The following is an 18,510-nucleotide window of genomic DNA, read 5'->3' on the forward strand; positions in this document are numbered from 1 at the left end:
TTTATTTTAGTTTACAGCATAGTTGTCGTAATGGTTACAACAGACATAGTGTTGTAACCATTAACTTGCCTTGCTGACCAAATGTCAGGCTGGTGGTCAGGCCCACTTATACCAATAGCACAATTAAAACAATATTGCAATTGTGAAAGAATCATATTTTAAAGAAATGCTTACTACATTTACAATACATTGAGCTTATTTATTCTGGAAATAAAACATTTAGAACTTTTCCGAACAAGCTAAAACAGATAGCACATTATATGGCATTCAGGTGAGTGGAAATAACTAACAACCACTGACTATATAAAGTCATACCCGAAGGCGACAATAGAAAAGTCATGACAAATATATATATTAAAAAAGCCAAAAACATATTGAAAGGGGAGCTGTACCTTAGTGAATTTCGGTGGAATATCCCTTTAACCTGATTGTAGGACTCCAAGTTCCATGATGCAATTCGACACAACACAGTCGGCTCGGGAAGCGGGCGGGAGCAGATCATATTGATGTGATGATTTTAGCACAGCTTAAGTGCTTTGAGTCCGTTATTGTCAATGTCTGTGGTAACAGACAGCCCATACAGTCTTCAAAATGAGAAGAGCAACAGAAAACCAAGGAGACAGTCGGTACGAAAACCTCTGAACTTTGTTTGGGCTCCATTGCTAATTTGTTAGCACGGTAGCCTGCTAGCTAAACAGAGCACTTCCTGAATCAGCGGCATGCTAATATTCAGTTATAGTTAGCTAGCATTTTTACATTTACGTTAGCCAGTCATTGCGAGGAATGGTTGTGTATGCTGGATATATATTCTCTGAAAATAAATACCGCCTGGCTTCATAAGGGGAACATAGTACTGCCATGTTGTTAAAAAGATGTAAACACGTTCTTAATATCAGTTTCCTTGCTTGCATGTGTTTAACTATGGCTAGCGTTGCGTAGCTGTTTTTGCTGCTAGTACAAGCAGTGCTTATATTTATTGCCGTTAACGTTACTTTGTTAACACTACGTTTGATTGTGATTGAGATTGTGTGGGTGTAGCGCTGCTAAACAATAACATCATGTCAAAGTAAAATAACCACACTGCGCTGCTGGACCCGTGTTGTGACTTCACGTAGCATGATTTGATTGGTAGCCAAGCAGAAACAGACAGGCAGGTGTCTTCCTTGTTTCGGCACTGATGCAAGTACAGGTCAACTCGTGATAAGTTGGTCGGTTCTGCGACTCTTTCGTTCGTTATCGTCTTAGTTGAAAACTGCCGAGTTGCACTTTTGTCGTCGTGGTGACCAAACTTGGATGATCCAAACATGATCAGTTTCTCCTCTCTGGCTTTCTTTGCAGAACATTTTCAGACTACTTTTCGCCGAAAAGTAAAGGTGGGTCACTGTGTCAGATCCTGCATGTTTGAGTGTTGATGTCTCGCCAAATAATTGTTATTACCAAACCTACACCGTGATTCATGCGCTTACTGTTGCACTTTGTTTGATTGTGCACTTGTGCATAGGCAGGCCGTTGATCAACAAAGCCAATTGTTTTTATTGGGTGCTTAAAACTAAAGAAACTTAACAGTACAACAACTCCTACTTCCACGAACGTTATTTTTACTTTTTGTTGACAGAATATTAGAATTGTATTTTTACATGTTAAGATACTACAAATATGACTTTTTATGTGACTATCCATGAAGTAAACCAATGCAATATATAACTCTTTGTTGAAATCTTTAGTAGGTATTATGTCAAGAAGAGAGTTATGAATATAATACGTGATATCTTGTTATGGTCATTATTATAATCATGTAAGTGACATTTGCAATAGTGCCCAACCTGATGCTCAAGCTTGATGCCATGTTATCATTACCATTTTGTTGTTACTGTTTACATTCACCCTCACTCAAATTCAAAAACATGAACTACGTGTTTATATGTATGTATTCAAATAACTGTATATATGTTATGTGTTTGTGTAGCATGGAGGAATGTACAAACTTTAATTTCATTATGCAACCCTTTGTTGTATAATGACAAATCACCTTGAACCCAGAAGCCCTAATTTCAGTTTTTGTTGGTACTAACCGTCCAGCCTCCAGTAGAGCTTGGATGGCAGTTACCCCATCACAAATGAGGATTGGATCAAGTTAAAACTTGTCAGTTTTTCTGCCACCTTACACAGCAGAACTGAGTTCCAATGTTTGGTAGTTGGTGAAATCCTGTCGTCTTAGTCCATATGGACAACTTGCAACAGCTTAAGTTGATTATTTTATTAAAGGATAAGTACCGTTTTTTACAACCTGGACCTTATTTCTGGCAAAACATATGGTCATTTACTCACCCAGATAACTTTGGTGTCATTCGGCGTCGTTCGGATGAAATTAGATCCAGTGTAGCGGCGATATATCCATATAATGGGAGAGACGGGGCAGCGACACACAGCCTCTATATAACGCATTATCTGCCACGAAACTAGTTCATTTCATCAATATTTTGTTATGAAATGCTAGCGCTATTAGCCTCTGAGTCCGGGCTCGTCTATTGTCAACATCCGGGGTCTGTAGGCTGATCTACTACCTCTGACCTGGAAGATGTCGTCTCTGAGCTGCGCGCGCACCCGCGACAGCGCGGCTTGTTTACCTGTAGCTGCTACTGCTAGTTTGACCCCGGATGTTGATAACGGACGAGCCCGGACTCAGAGGGGAATAGCGCTAGCATTTCATAACAAAATATTGGTGAAATTAACTAGTTTCGTGGCAGATAATGCGTTATATAGAGGCTGTGTGTCGCTGCCCCGTCTCTCCCATTATATGGATATATCGCCGCTACACTGGATCTAATTTCGTCCGAATGACACCAAAGTTATCTGGGTGAGTAAATGACCATATGTTTTGCCAGAAATAAGGTCCAGGTTGTAAAAAACGGTACTTATCCTTTAAGTTTCAGAGCAACTTTAAACATATGTGACATTAGCTATACTTGTAGCTGCCGAAAGGGGGGCAGGGCTGCTTGCATTGCAAAATAAATAAGAACAGTAACTTCTAAACAATTGATTTCTCAAATGAAAAAAAAAACAAAACAAAAAAAAACCTGGTCAAAGCTAATCTATTTGTCTAAAATCAAGTCTAAACATGGCAAAGACTGAATGCAGCAACATACAGCTGTAATTAGAACAGGATCTTGTGCCTTCCTCCTGGAGCAAATCCAAAACAGATAACATTTTGTTTGAGCATTTCTTTATTAGTGACAGCACAAAGAACTGTTTGTATAGACATAATGTAACAAGAACAATCCCATTGTGTCAACCCCGTTCACACTTGGGAGTCTTCAGTGGCACCAGATATGTTAGGAGACTGGAGGCTATAATGTATCTTCTGTGTTTCAGTGAAGGACCAGGCACTCCAGCAGCGCTCTTCTTTTCAGGAGACTCCAATGAAGCCCTCTCAGGTCCCTAACCAGCTTCCTCACCCACCACCCAGGAGAATGTTGCCACTTCAAAGTCCTGAGTTGTGGCACAAGGACAGACTGGGTCCACCACGGTACCCTCATCAACATCATTTGGGACCGTACAGCCCATCTAACATTGGCTCTGCTGCGAATAGGCCCAATCTCACGCCAAGGGACAGACTGGGACCTCCGCATCACTCTGCCCAACCCCCAGGGTCTTTACGTTCTCGGGTTGTTTCAGTAAGCCCAGTTAACTATGGAACTACAGCTTACAGGCCACAGCCCTCACCTCCTGGTATCTTTCATCATGCAAACCATCAATTCATGAAGGATTTAAGCAATCAGTCCCCATCCTCCCACATCAGGAGAGATCAAGTGACTGAATCTAAGGTCTCCTTGTCTTACTCAGGAAGTACAAATATAACAGGACAAAGACAAGAATCAAACAAGGTATTGTTTTTTCCTTTATTAATGATTATTACAGAAATCTAGATTAGAAAAGTATCTTGTTGATGGCCTGTTCTATAGCAGTCATGCAATGCTGAACTGCTGTCAACACTTTCCCCGGCAGGCCCAGTCCAGTGATATGAGGAGTTCCATACCTACTGTCCAGCTCCACAGGCCCCCTGTGACCCCGTTACTCAACAGTGGAGCAGCTCAAGACGTTTACCCGCTGCCCCACTCAGACTCCGAGCACTGGAGTCCTGGCAACAGCCAGTGGCCCAGTACCCAGCCTTCTCACAGGACTAATGCTTCCAGTGTACCCATCATGCACAGCCCTGTAGCCCCTTGCCAGGTAAAGACATCAACTTCAAGCGGGTATCAGTAATGGATTTTGATCATAATTCACTCTGGAATCAGTGCAATGTCAGATTATTTTTCTTTTGCCTCTAACTAATTAGTTGTGAGGGTTCTGGTTGGTGGCAGTACCTCGAACAAATAATTTTTTGTCACCTTGATAAAATTAATTTGACAGTTTAAAAGTCTTCAGTCCTTTTAACACAGAGATTGCGCAATACTGCCGCAAAGAATAACCTTTTTTATGGCAAGGCAAGTCTATTTGTGTGGCACAATTGAGACACAGGGTAACTGAAAGTGCTTTACAGGGGCACAAAATGACATTAAAAGACTTTAAAAATTACATTTAAAATACGTTAAAAACAAGAAGAAAGACCTCAAGAAACAAAACATTAAAACAATTATTTAAACAATTAATTAAAAAATAGGTAAATCAGCTAAAAAAAAAAAGAGAGACAACACTAAAGAATTGAAAATCAAGATGTAGTTCAAAGCTTTAAAACTGCTTAAATGAAAGGCAGTGGCAAACAAAAAGCTCTGCAGCCTTGATTTAAAAGGGGTGAGAGTTGGACAGGACCTGCAGTGTTCTCAGCATAACAACTGAACGCTGCTTCTCCATGTTTAGTTTTGACTCTAGTGACTGAAAGCAGACCTGTACCTGACAACCTCAGAGGTTTGGATGGTTCATAACGTAGCAGCAGATCAGAAATGTATTTTGGCCCGAAACCATTCAGTGCTTTATGAACCAACAGCAGGATTTGAAATCTATTCTTTGAGACATACGTCCTTTTTTCCTGGATATATTGTTAAGGTGATAGTAGGCTAACTTTGTAATTGTCTTAGTGTGGCTGTGCACTGAGTCCGTAGCCCCATTCACACTGCAGTTTGCATTCGGGGATCCTGCGCCAATTCTCCGCATCCGCCTCTGTGTGAAAGTCTCAGATGCAGTGAGGGTGAAATTTTGCTGCGCCTCTGGAGGTAGTATCAGAGGCGTAGAATTGGCGAACCGAATCAGTGTGAATGGATAAGCCGGCGGCGTGGAGCGGGGGTGTGTCGATTCGACAGTCTGATAACTAAACAGGTCCTTCACTCAACAAAATAAAGAGAAATGTCCCACAAAGCAACGTTACAGGACCAAACAACAGTAACGTAGTAACTGGTAGTGTCTTTGGCAACTTATGTGAGGAAAAAAATACCGCAGTTATACGTGGAGGAATGTCTGTCAGCCTGTCAGTCCAACCGACTCTTCGTCACATTTCTGCCCAAAAAACAGTGTCAAGTGTTTGTTGCAACGGTCAGCCCTCCCGACCGAGACTTCAGTGAACTTTCCCCCAGAAAACAGCATCCCTCCCCGCGAGTGACAGAGTCAGACAGCGTCCTGTTTACTGATGCCAATTATGTAATTTAGAGCAACAAATGTAACTTTGTCACTTTCCAGGATGTTTGGTGGGTCAGGATCTCAATCACAACACATTATAACAGCATCCATATGATTATAAAAAGTCAGCAGATTAACAGGAGGGCACCGGGGGAAACACGTTGAAAAAAAACACACAGACATCATCATCATGACGTGTACGCTGCATGACGCCTCTTTTGGAGCCGCAGCGCCAGCTTTCTGTGTGAATTATACACTGGTGCGTCTTTTGCGGCGATAATGCGGCAACTCTGTGTGAAAAGGGCTCATGATTACACCAAGATTTCTGGCTCGGTTTGTAGTTTTCGACATCACAGATTGAAGCTGAACAGAAAATTATTATTAATATTATTATTAAAATTATTATTTCAGTCTCATCTTTGTTTAACTGAAGAAAAATTCTCTCACATCTAATCATTGATTTGTTCAATGCATCTACTCAGCATTTGTATGGGATTATAGTCCCCTGGTGATATGGTTATGTACATTTGTGTGTCGTCTGCATAACTATGGGAACATATTTTGTTGTTTTCTATTATCTAAGCTTGAGGGAGCATGTAAATATTGAACAGCAGAGGCCCCAGAATGGAGCCCTGGGGTACTCTGCATGTCATTTAGATAGGATTTAAACCAATTTAGTGCTGTACCAGAGAATCCCACCCATTTTTTCAGTCGGTGCAGTAATACATTGTGGTTGACCGTGTCAGACGCAGCACTGAAATCCAGTAATAGTAAGACTGAAATCTTGCCACTGTCTGTGATTAAATGAGTGTCATTGAGGACCTTGACAAGAGCAGTCTCAGTGCTGTGATGTGGTCGAAATCCTGATTGGAAGACATCAAAACAGCCATTTATTATTAGATAATTGTTCAGCTGTTGAAAAACAGCTGAACAAGTTTAACAGTAGTTAAAACTGGGAGGTTACATATGGGCCAATAATTATTCATTACAGATGTGTCTAGATTGTTCTTAAGGAGTTGTTAACAACTGCAGTTTAATGGCTTGTGGGAAGACGCCTGAGAGAAAAGACATGTTGACAATCTGTAGCAGAGCTGGAGTCATGGCACAGGAGGGTTTGTAAGCCTGTTGACAGTAGCAAACAGGTTTTGTTTTTGGTGATAATGTTTGAGAAGAAGGACTGCCTTGACTTTTACAGTTTTAAATTTAAAATGGAAAGTCTCTATAAATGTCAAAATGAACTTGGAGATTTGTTTTTTGCCACCTGCACTCGTGTGTTGTGTTTTTCAACATTCCTTTTTTTCCGTTTTGACCACTGTGGCATTTGTCCAAGGATTTTTTTCCTAAACAGAGACCACCTTCACTTTAGTGGGTGCAGTGGCATCAATAACATTTGTAATTTTAGAACTGAAAAGATCTACAAGGTCATTGACAGAGAACCTGGAGAAGGGAGGTGTGGAAGAGAAAGCCTGAATGAATATGTCACTGGTGGTTTCACTAATGTAGCGTTTTGAGATTACTTTAGTTTGAACATTTATGTACACAGGTATATCACTGTCAAAGAAAACACAGTGACGATCAGAGAGACCAACGTCAGATACCAGAACCTTAGAAATGTTCAAATCCTTGGAAAAAAACAAGTCTAGGAAGTGGCCCCTGTTTGTGGGCTGTGTCACATGCTGAGGGATTTTGGATAGCATGATGGCGTCCCGCAAGCAAACGGTGGGACGTGTAACACAACACTACAGGTGTCTAGCGTAACATTTGACACATGTCAGGCAGCGCTTTCTTCACAATGGCATAACATGGCAATAACAATCATTTGCCTTCCCTGTTATATGTTGTTTTTATCCGCTGCTTTGAATGAAGGAGCTCCCGGACCGCATTGTCTCCCTAATTTGCATATATTTTTGGTTGGTCGTCTTCTTTGAGTTAGCTGCTAACTGCTCACCGGCTCGCACTTTTTACACAGATCTTGATTCAGCGCAGAACAACAAAGATCGATTGCCCCAGTGGTTTTTCCAACCAGGAAAACAGCAGACATTAAACACACCCCAAGGCCTGTTGGAGATATTGAAATGGGTTATTTGCCAGGTGTTTAGTAATCTTGGAAACGTGCCAGTGTGAAACATCATGAAAACACATGAGCCAGGTGTTGCTCTGCGTTTGATAATGTGGGTGCATAGTGATGTTGTTCTTGCTGTTGAGAATTCACTAAAGGAAGTCACTTTTTCTCCTTTTTTTCTTCAGGACCAACACCATCAACATACACTTTCAAGTGAAAAGTTAATTCCAGGTAATGTTGTCTGAGTTTATGATTGTGTTACTAAATGTCTACACAGATTTGTAAAAGCATTTGTTTCGTTTTGGTAGTTATCAGAAAAATGGAAATAAAAAAATATATATATAGATCAGTACACATTGCCTTCTAAAAAAAATTCTGTCCTCCTGTCATTACTCTTTTTTTTGGTACTTTTTTTTTCCTACTGAACGCTGACATTGAAGACATAAATAAATGCTAAATATTTGTAAAAGACGATATATTTTTCTGTCTCCAGGAGTGGACTTGAATCACTTATCTCAGAAGAGGCGCAGGGAATTGGAGGACTGTGACGACAGTGCCAAGAAACTCTGTCTTGAGGGTGCAAACTCTGACAAAGCACAGACACCAAAACCCACTGTTGACAACTCACTCAGCACTTCACTGGTGTCCCAGCCATCATCGAGGCATTCTTCTGTCTCAGAACTGTCACACAAAACCACAGAACCAGCATGTGGACAATCAGCCTACTTGGAACTATCATCCACAATTAAACCCACCCAGTCATCTTGCGCATCACTGTCACCCAACCCTTGTATAAAGAGACGACCGTCAATGGGGGCAAAGCAAGCCTTTATAAATTCCTCTCAGAATCATACTGTGAAGTTGTTAGAGATAAGATCACCTTCAAAGCGGGGTGACGACAGTTTGAAGAAAAGAAGTGAGGAAAATGATGAAAGGGAGAAATCAAGCTCTTTTTCCTCTGAGGTTCCCCAAAAGGACACTGGTAGCTCACTTTATTTTCAATTAGGCAGCCACGACTCTGGACATACTCACCGTAGTACCTCAGCCTTACCTGTTAAGACCCCAAACAGAGGTAGTCAAGTGGAGGAGAGCAGAAAGTCGTACAGTACTACTCCCAAACCTGCCTCAAAACCAAATTCACTTTCTCCGAGTTGTCGCACAGCAGAACGGAACAAAACTTCCCGCCCACGAAGACCTGTCCCGAGCCCTGATGATATTAGTGACCTTTTCACCCCTGATCCCATGAAGTATGTGGTCAGCCCTTCCCATAAGACTGCAAAGCCCAAGATGGATGGGGGGGCGATCAAATCCTCCACTTCACAGAAAAGCTGTTCATCCAGTACTGTGTCCAGCTCCACTACCACAGTCACTGGATCCTCATGTCACAAATCACAAAACGTCACAGCAACCGGTTCTCCTCATGAAGTGAATACCAAAGTCTCGTCCTTGTCATTAGCAGGTCAGCCAGAGGTCTCCTTGCCAACTGTAGCGTTGGAGCGTGTAAAACTTGAAAACTTAAGATCCTTTTCCCCGAGAGACAGTGAACTCAAAAACAGTCCCATCGCTTCTTCTTTGGGCAAGCCGTATAAGGATGAGAGTGTCGAATTTAATGCAAAACACACGTCTCTCCTCCCCAACAGCCTGCCACCATGCGCTTTAGAGACTGACAGTGCTACCTCTAAACAGACTTCTACATCTCATTGTACTCCACTGCAAGAAAGGGAGACAAGTCATAGAGAGGTGATTGAAGAGGATCCTATAGATGTGGAACTGGACCTAGGCCTGAGCTTTGCGTTAGATATGGATCTAACCCAGAGCTCCCACAGCAGTGAGGAGGAGCATTTGCTGTCCTTGCAGGAGATGATGGAGCGTGCTACCAAGCCTCCAGACACACCAGAGAAGGGAGCCTTCTCAGAGCCCAGTACACCTGGACATCACAGCTGCAAGTCGAAGACTGTAAGCTCCATATGGCTTGTCCTTTTTAAACACAAGGTCATGAATGTATGATAATCAGACTTGCTGAGCTAAATTACCAGTAAAATGCAACTTTGTTTGGATCTTAAGTATTGGGTTTTGTGAATCCCACAGCTGCCGATGCCATCCACCACAAAGACAGGTACCTACAAGAACAACCTCGATCAGATGCTGAAGGAAATAAACACCAATAAAAGGTATATTCTTCAGGAAACTTCACTCACTTTTAATTCGAGCTCCTGGAGCGGCACAGGTGAGGAGTTAACTTTATCCACATTCTTTCTTCCGTCAGAGCCAAAGAGATTGAGACACAACTTCTGACCGCATGCAAAGAGGACCTGTTGAGAATAGCTGAATACGAGGAGGCTGAGGAGAACCGGGAGGAGGGCATCTCCACTGAGCACCAGTAAGGCATGCAGAAGCACATTGTACCTTGTCACTGGATCAGTCTCTGCACAGTAGTAAACTTTAATTTGTATGTTTTGTTTCATAGGGAATTCCTGCAGCGCTATTCATTGATGTCCAGTGCAATCAGGGAAGTGCCTCCAGGAGAAGTGGTGTTCAACCTGGAGAAATTTGGCCGAATCTTCAACCATGATACACTGAAGCTCAGACAATGCATGGTGAATCCACAGGGGACAACACAGAAAATGCTTCTTTGGTGAGTTGTGTTTGCGTATGTGTAGATACAGTACACATGAAGGTTCAGGGTAACGTATGCTATCTTTGTAACTACAGACAGTAAAATTTAAATTGCTATCTCTGTGAGCTATGTTGGTCTATTTCAAGTATAACTGCAAAAATTAGTTGATTAATCAATTAGTTGTCAACTATTTAGATAATCGATTAATCGCTTCAGTCAGTCAAACATTGGTGGTTTCTTGTTGGGTTTTTTTTTTTTTTTTTTTTTTCATTTTTTATAGTAAATGAAGAGGCTCTGGGTTTTGGACTGTTGCTTGTACAAAACAAGCAATTTGAAGATGTCGAAGACAAAAATATTAATCAATTGGTAGTGAACAATGTTTTCAGGTTGATCAATAATAAAAATCGTTAGTTGCATGCGCGATCCTCCACTTGAGGCCACCCTCAAGACGACCTACATTTTTAGCCTCACCACTGGAAAAGTATATGATCAGTATATCGTTCGTTCCGTTCAACACTTTATAAAGTGGCATGTATTGACCATTAGCAAAGCTTTTGCTGTTAGTTCAGCTAAATAATTAATTCCTCTGATCATTCTCTCTTATTTATGTTTCTCTGCCTTCCATCAGGTCCAGCCCTTCTCTGCTGAGGTTCCATGTAAATATTGGATTGTTTCAGGAAGCTTATGACTCTCGTTCGCCCTGTCCAGCTGAGGTTACCCGTTTCCTATTCAAGGTATGCCCCACACACAGCATGTCCGCAGTGTTTTTTGTCCAACTTTCTGAGCTTCAGCACTAATTCTTTGTTGTTCTTGCCAGATGATGTCAGTCCATAATGAGAGGATGGTGTCCTCTCAGATACAACAGGCCCTCTGTGACATCGCCTGCACTGCTGCTTATCAGATAGGTCAGTGTCTCCACCCCACCCAAGAGCTTTTAGTGTTTCCTCACTATTGTTAAGACATGTTGACATGTTTTTTTCTTCCTCAGTGAAAAATGGAAGCAAGCAGTTTAAAGTGTGGGTGCCCAGTTTGGCCGATGTGGCGCTGGTCCTGATGAATATGGGAGTTGCATTTGTTACTCTCTTCCCTTTTGAGAATCTGCAACCTCCATTCACAGAGGGAGATTTGCTGTAAGTGTTCTTCTTATTTCCCCTTGCCTAGGTCAGGTCATAGTTCACAGGTGCTTAAGCTAGTAATAAAACGTGAGGTCAAAAGTCAATATGTGAAGTAAACAGTGCAAGGTAGCGCAAGGTTACAATAGTATGTGAGGTTAAACGCAAAGATACATTTCTTGTTAAATTTTTGTCACTACAGTAAATAACTTTCGTATTTATTGGATTACTCAATTAATTTCCTTAAAGCTGAAGATGTCCGCAGACTATTGTTTAGTTTATGTTAATTTTACGCGGTTGACTTCCTGTGTGTTTGTGCAGAGCGGACATCTACATCAAAAGTGAGAGTCCCTCCAGTAGCACGGAGCAGAGCACGTTCCCTGAACACAACTGCAACAACATCTTGAAGGTGAGAATTGACAGGAAACATGTGTGATAGGAACACTGTCTGTCAGAAAGAGTTTGGCAGAGAAAGCACAACTTCAACATGTAGATCACTCACTACTTGGTTGTGATGTTCTCATTTACAGTACCTGTCTTACTGTATGGACCTCTGTCCACGGGCGTACAGCGACGATGAGCTGTTGTTGCTGCTAACTGTGGTGGGAAGGGTGGGCCTGGACACACGGCTCATCCTTCAGTCTAGTGTGGAGCTGTACCCTCTACAGTCCAAACTTGTCAGAAACATCAGGGACTGGGATAACACGGTCAGTTCATACGTTCATAGAGCACAAGTATGCATTTTTGCTGTTGCATTTCACCCAGGGTTGACATGGTCACGAACAACCTTGAACAGTCATGGAGTTTGAAAATTGTTTTCCAGCCCTGGAAAAGTTTTGGAGAAACATGAAATGCCAAAAGGTTTAACTTAGCAAAAAAGATTTTGTGATAAAATATCTGGCTAGGACAGCACTATGAGACAGTTGATCTGATTTATTATATACCACATGTCCAAGCCAAACAGTTTGACAAGCAATGAGTCTTCAGCTAATAGCTCAATATCTATCTGCAGCAGATGGATATTGAGCTGTTTTAGTCATTATTTCTTGCTTTTTGGAAATGTAATGATTATAAATTATCCCAAGCATCTTTTTCATATTTTATTCATATTGGACAACATATAATGCCAATACCAATATATCTATGATAGGCCAATATTGGCTAATATATTGGCCAACCAATATAGCTATAGTACTATGCGCTCCGGTAACTCAAGCGTCCTTCCACATTGAATTAACACTGTAGTAGTATAATTGATCATGCTGTGGACAATTATACTTAACATCAGACAAAAATATTTATAATGTGTGAAACCTTCAATAATATTCATTCAGAACCTTGGAATAGATATTTCGTAGGGTTATTTTGTTTCATTTTACTTGAGATTTATATTTTTTTTCCAAAATGTCTCCAGCTGCCTAGAATCTGTCTGGCCCTTACTGATCTGACAGACGACCACCACAACATGTGCCTGCTGGTTCAACTGCTGCCTTACAACACACGGGGAAAGTAAGTCCTGTAATCTGTTTTCCTATCTCTGACCTGCTTGTCTCTATTATTCCCATCACAATGACTGTCTTTGTTGATTGATGCACTTTTGTTTCTATAGGCAACTGCGTCGACATCTAAGCCTGTCCATGATCTCAAAACTGTTAGATGGAAATTGTACATACAGACCTACAGAACCAGAGATTAAGGTAATGTGTTAAAGTGTGTAACCTAAACAGAGTTTCTTTTGGATCCTTTATTTCCTTTAGATTATCTAAATGACCCACACAGTAATGAACATCTTCAGTAATCTAAAGTTCTCCCCCTCATTGTCCTGTGCCTTGGTCAGCTCTCTGAACTGAGACCGTATCTGCTCCGTATGCAACCCTCATCCCTTCTCCGAGGCATGCTGAGCTCCTCTGGCAGGAGTCACAAAGATGAAGACGACATGGCCACCCTAGACCAACAGGTGGGCATATAGTTAACCTAAAAATCATTTTAGAGTTGTCTTGTTTTCATGTCTTGTTTCTTATTCTGTGTAAGTGAAAAAATCTTATTCACAGAAATATAACAGCATGTCTGTCATGTGTCTCAGGCCTACTACTTCTGCTATAGCCTTCTGACTTTGGCAAATGAAGCTTCCAATTTTCAGTTCTTCCCTGCTCATCAAAAGGTATGACTTCCAGTCATTTCCCATTTTATTTTGGCCTCAAATGTTCAGGGGCTGGTTATTAATAAGATAAATTTATCAAAGTTGGGTTTTGTTTTGTTTTGTTTTTTTAACCTTTTTGCCTGTTTGACGTGTGTTAATTTTGCCTTGCCTTTTCCTTCTGGTTCTTAGGAGCAACTGCTGTCTCTGTGCTCTGAGCTGGAAACACATGTTAAGTGTGACATCAGAGAGAGCGAGAAATGTTTGTACCGGAGCAAGGTGAGTATGCTTGCAAAAAGATATGCTGAATTCCTGTGTATTTTGATGTACATTAAGACGCAGTACAAACACTTTCAACTTCATATTTAAAAGATGGTGCAGCCTGCATCAGTGACTGTAACAATGGTAAATGGACTTGCATTTCTATAGCGCTTTTCCAGTCTACTGACCACTAAAAGCGCATTACAACACTTGTCAGATTCACCCATTCACACACACATTCATACACTGAGAGCGGAGGCTGCCATGCAAGGTGCCAACTGCTCATCAGGAGCAATTTGGGGTTCATTATCTTGCTCAAGGACGCTTCGATATGCAGCTAGGAAAAGCCGGGATTCAAATCAGAGATCTTCCGATTACTAGACGACCCGCTCTACCTCTTGAGTTACAGCCGCCCCCAACAATCTGAAGCCAATTTTGCCAGCCTCTCTTAATTTACCAAATAAAGGTGACCAAACCAGGCCACAATATGGACAGATCCAATGAAACCCTGATAAAACATCATAGGAGCACTGAACACCTGAATAAACATTTTGGGACCATTATAATAGATGGTCATGTAAATAATCCTGGACTGTAGTATTCTAAGTTCTCATCATGTCTTTGTTTTTTGGTACAGTTATCATGAGATAGAACTAATGTCACTAAAGCCAACGATGATCAGCAACTTGTCCTTTTTTCACTCATTATCAGCAAAAAATGTCAAGATATGTCTGTTGTTGTTGCTCCTGTGCACACGATCAGAATAGTGGGAGACAGAGTAAAACCCTGTGCAGAGTCTGTGGAGGTATACTATTGCTTTCAACCCTGACACAATGGGTCCTGTTGCTCAAATGAGATTTCAATTTAGACTGGAATTAAAAAGAAAGTTCTCAGCAAGTATCTACAGCTGCGGGATTATGTTGAATGTTGAGGAAAAGTCAGTGAATAAGATCTTAGCAAAGCTTTCAGGGGCCTCCAAATCCCAAAATAATAAGTCTCAACTAAAAGCTGTTTGAGTCATTCAGCAGAATCAGCACCGTGCAGGGAGACCACACTGCACTTGTGGTGAAGACGTGTGATCAAATTCATGAAGTCATAGCACCTCTGTAAAGGTGTAGAATATCTATATAGTCAGAATATTAGGGGGAATGTCCTGTGTTGACAGGGAGGGTCTTAATGTTACAGACAGCTTTTTATGTCAGGCAAACAAATTTGTTTGCATACTTTTACATTGAATGTTGCATTATTGTCAAATTTAGGGTTAACAATTTTCACAAGAACTGCTATTTACCATCTAGCCAAATTGAATTTGGGAGCATACAGTATATCCAGATGAAGTTAGACTTCATAGACATTTCGTGCTTTCACAGCTGCCACAGCTAGTAATGAATTGAATTAGAGCAGCAACTTAAGATTTTTTTTCATTATAGATTTATTTGCTGATAATTTTCTTATGATTAATCACTTAGTCTATGAAATGTCCGAAAATAGTGATGAATGACAATCACATTTACAAGAGCCCAAGGTGAAGATTGAAGATGATTTGTTTTGTTTGATAAACACCCAAAAGTTTGAATTTACTGTCATGCTTGAGGAGCTGGAAGCTTTGCTGTTTCCTTAAATAATGAAAGCAATTCATCATTATAGGACCTGTCACAGATGTATATTTTCTGGTGATCGATTAACTGGCGAATTGTTTTTGTCAGATGTTTTTGCGCAGCATTTAACTGCAGGATATGCCAGACTTTTAATTACTGATGTAAATATCTTTATAATCACTGTCATTAGCAATGGCTTGAATTAAAAATACAGTTCTGCACGCCTGTCATTTACCCCACCTTCCTCCTCTGCCTCCAGGTGAAGGACCTGGTGGCCAGAATCTACACCAAGTGGCAGATGCTCCTTCAGAGGACTCGGCCTCTCCATGTACAGTAGTCACACACTCTTTTTTTGAATATTTACACCACTTTTTTCCCTCCCTGAAGATAAAAACAGTAATCAGTTTAAATGGGCTCAGCTCAAGAGTCCTCCAATTAAAATCAAAAGATTTTATAATTCAGATTTACACTTCTCCTCCCGCAGGGTAAACTGTACGATTATTGGCAGCCTTTGCCTGTGGACACATTAACTAGCAGCCAAGAAGAGCAGGAGATGGACAGCTGTGATGATGGAGAGGGTCCTGTGATGGAGGAGGAGGACGATGAAGAAGAAGAAAGCAGTGGAACTGAAGAGAATGACGTTATTATGAACGCTGACGATGAGGAGAAGGAAGAGGGAGATGATACGATGGATGACAAAAAGGAGACCGGTGACGAACCAAAACATGAAGACGTGGAGGGAGACAATATGATGGATGACTCAAATGCAACAGAGAAAGCGACGGATTCAGTACATGAGGAGGTGGATGAAGAAATGCAAGAGATGGAGCCTCAAGTGCACACAGAGTCTGAAGTGATGGATGGGCAAATTGAGACTGGAAACATGGAGCATACTGAGGTAGAGACTGAAAATCTTGTTGAGAGAAGAGAAACTTCTAAACATGACCAGGAGGCAGCATGTGATTTAGTGTCATAGAGACTTTTCTTTTGCTTTCTGGGCTTTAATAGCCATTGCCTTAATATTAAGCTCAATTTGCACTATTTCCATATCAATTAGTCCCAGGTTTCCTTTTTATTCAAATAATATTTGTATACTTGTGAATAAAACCATTTCAGAAGAGAGCAACATTTGTGGAGGGCTGAGCCTCGTCTTCTTTTTGGTTAGTGCTGCACAAGAAACAAAATAATGAGTAATTGTTAGTCTTTTCTAAAATACCTTGACGTCAAACTCTTACTTCAGTTGTGTGCAATGTGTAAAAATGTGGGTGCATATGCAGTTCATACTACAGTTGAGTGCCTACGACAACCTGTGTTCATTTGAAGAGACACTTTTCTTCCTGCTGTGTTCATTTTTTTAAATTTAATTATTCTCAAAAAGGTTTATAATTTATTGGTGTCATCGTTTCCTCCAGCCAATCTAAGTAACTGAAAAGCTGACTGTATGTACCAGATGTGTGATATGCTGCAGATTGACCTCAAGTGGAATCACAGCCGTATAGTTTTTCCCGGAAGTTAAAATAACTGATTCAGGTTCTGTTTGATGTCCACTGGTGAATCTATTTTTCCGTCTTGGCAGAGTTTGGGGATTTACTGTTTGCTGATTTATTGTTAGAAATGTGTTGTTGTGTTGAATGTGTGCATTATGTTAAATTTCCCTTTTGGGAAAATATTTTTTTATGATAAAATAATTTTTACAGCTTTTGCTACCTACAGAAAATAAACTTTATTTACATGTTAACAAAATTGCTTGTTTCCTTTATTAAACATCTCAAGCAAAATGCATTCTACTCCCACCATTATCACCTCCGGAGGTTACGTTTTCATACCTTTCCATTTGTTTGATGGGTTTGTTTGTTTGTTTGTTTGTTTTTCAGCACAGCAACTAAACAGGTTTCCGCTATACTCGGATGGAGGATGGGTTTTAGCCCAGCATAGACCTCATTAGCTTTTGTTGCAGATTTGGATAAAAGGACAGATTCAGGAATGGTTTCTCACTGTCTTCATCATTGAGTGATGGTCCGTTTTCCCACATTTGCATTAATTTCTCAGGGACGAATGGATGGATGAAAAAAAATCATGCCTATTTTGGTTTGGAGTACAATTTGATGCACTTTAAACTGTTCACTTATTATGGATAGTTTCAAATTTAGTGATATTGTATAATCTTACTATTAAACAATAATAACAGATGATGTGTCAATGATGGCATCAACAACTTGGTAGATCCCTAAAGCTGAATACTTTTCCCAAAATACTCCAGCATTTGTTTGATTTCGTTGTGACTCTGACAGTAGTTCAGTGCCATTCATTTTTTTGCAATCAAACTGGATTTTTCAGAGGACTTGCAGCATATGTGCGAGATTCTGAGATCTCAGCCATTTGATTTTGCACCATGAAGCTTAATGAGATTGATTTTTTTTTTAACACAAACTTTAATCAGGAAACAATTGCTATTTAACAACATTTCTAAAATTGGTGATTTCCATCAAGCACCTTTTATAATTTAAGGTACAGTCCATATATAATTTGGCTGGATGGTCCGGCATTACAAAAATATTAATTTATGGAAGCGTAAACTTTCAGTCACAGACTTCAGTTGGTTCATTTTAAGCTTTGTGTTGTGCAGAGTCACTTGCTCTAAGCTCAGATTTCACATTATCAACCTCATTGAGCTGATTTCTGCCAAGTGGCCACCGATCTAGCTGCACTGGCAATTACATCATAGATAAACTCTTCTCCACATAGTCTCATTGTGGTGGCCCTGGAATGAGCCACAAAAACACACTGGACTTGTCAAATCCTGGTCTAATGATTTCTCAATAATGGGAAGCATTCCTGTATTGAGTGTCAGTGTAGTTTCATTTCCCTCATGTGTTTTGAATATGACTTTCAAGCAGGAAGTGAACGCAGAGGAGACGACTTTAATTAGAGCAAACACCAAACAAAAGTTTCTTTGACGTTGAGCTCAGTGTCAGAGCGTAGGATCAGAGTGTGGGCAGTGACAGAGAGCTGTATAGTGGATGGAAACATCCAGAACCTTGGACATAGACCACAGGTTGTCTTCGCCCTGCACACGAAGAAGTCAGTGTGAAAACTGATTGAAGACAGAGGTG

The 18,510-nt window shown here is 40.7% G+C and overlaps 1 protein-coding gene across 2 annotated transcripts; it reads left to right on the forward strand.

Annotated features, from left to right (window-relative positions):
- The first annotated feature begins 479 nt into the window (after positions 1-479).
- slf2 (SMC5-SMC6 complex localization factor 2) lies at positions 480-16,519 on the forward strand. Of its 2 annotated transcripts, XM_084374719.1 has the most exons (21): positions 480-626; positions 1,339-1,373; positions 3,373-3,884; positions 4,006-4,230; positions 7,858-7,903; positions 8,166-9,628; positions 9,761-9,843; positions 9,939-10,052; positions 10,140-10,307; positions 10,918-11,023; positions 11,107-11,194; positions 11,278-11,419; positions 11,723-11,810; positions 11,932-12,108; positions 12,816-12,910; positions 13,011-13,098; positions 13,239-13,358; positions 13,485-13,562; positions 13,731-13,817; positions 15,657-15,725; positions 15,882-16,519. In XM_084374719.1, exons 1-21 carry the CDS (start codon positions 592-594, stop codon positions 16,371-16,373), a joined length of 4,311 nt encoding a protein of 1,436 aa, XP_084230845.1. In that variant the 5' UTR covers positions 480-591; the 3' UTR covers positions 16,374-16,519. The 2 variants fall into 2 exon arrangements, with proteins under 2 accessions (XP_084230845.1, XP_084230846.1); XM_084374720.1 differs by lacking the exon at positions 1,339-1,373.
- The last annotated feature ends 1,991 nt before the right edge of the window (positions 16,520-18,510 follow it).

This window comes from Pagrus pagrus (assembly GCF_965226575.1).
Source record: "Pagrus pagrus genome assembly, chromosome: 15".
NCBI lineage: Eukaryota > Metazoa > Chordata > Actinopteri > Spariformes > Sparidae > Pagrus > Pagrus pagrus.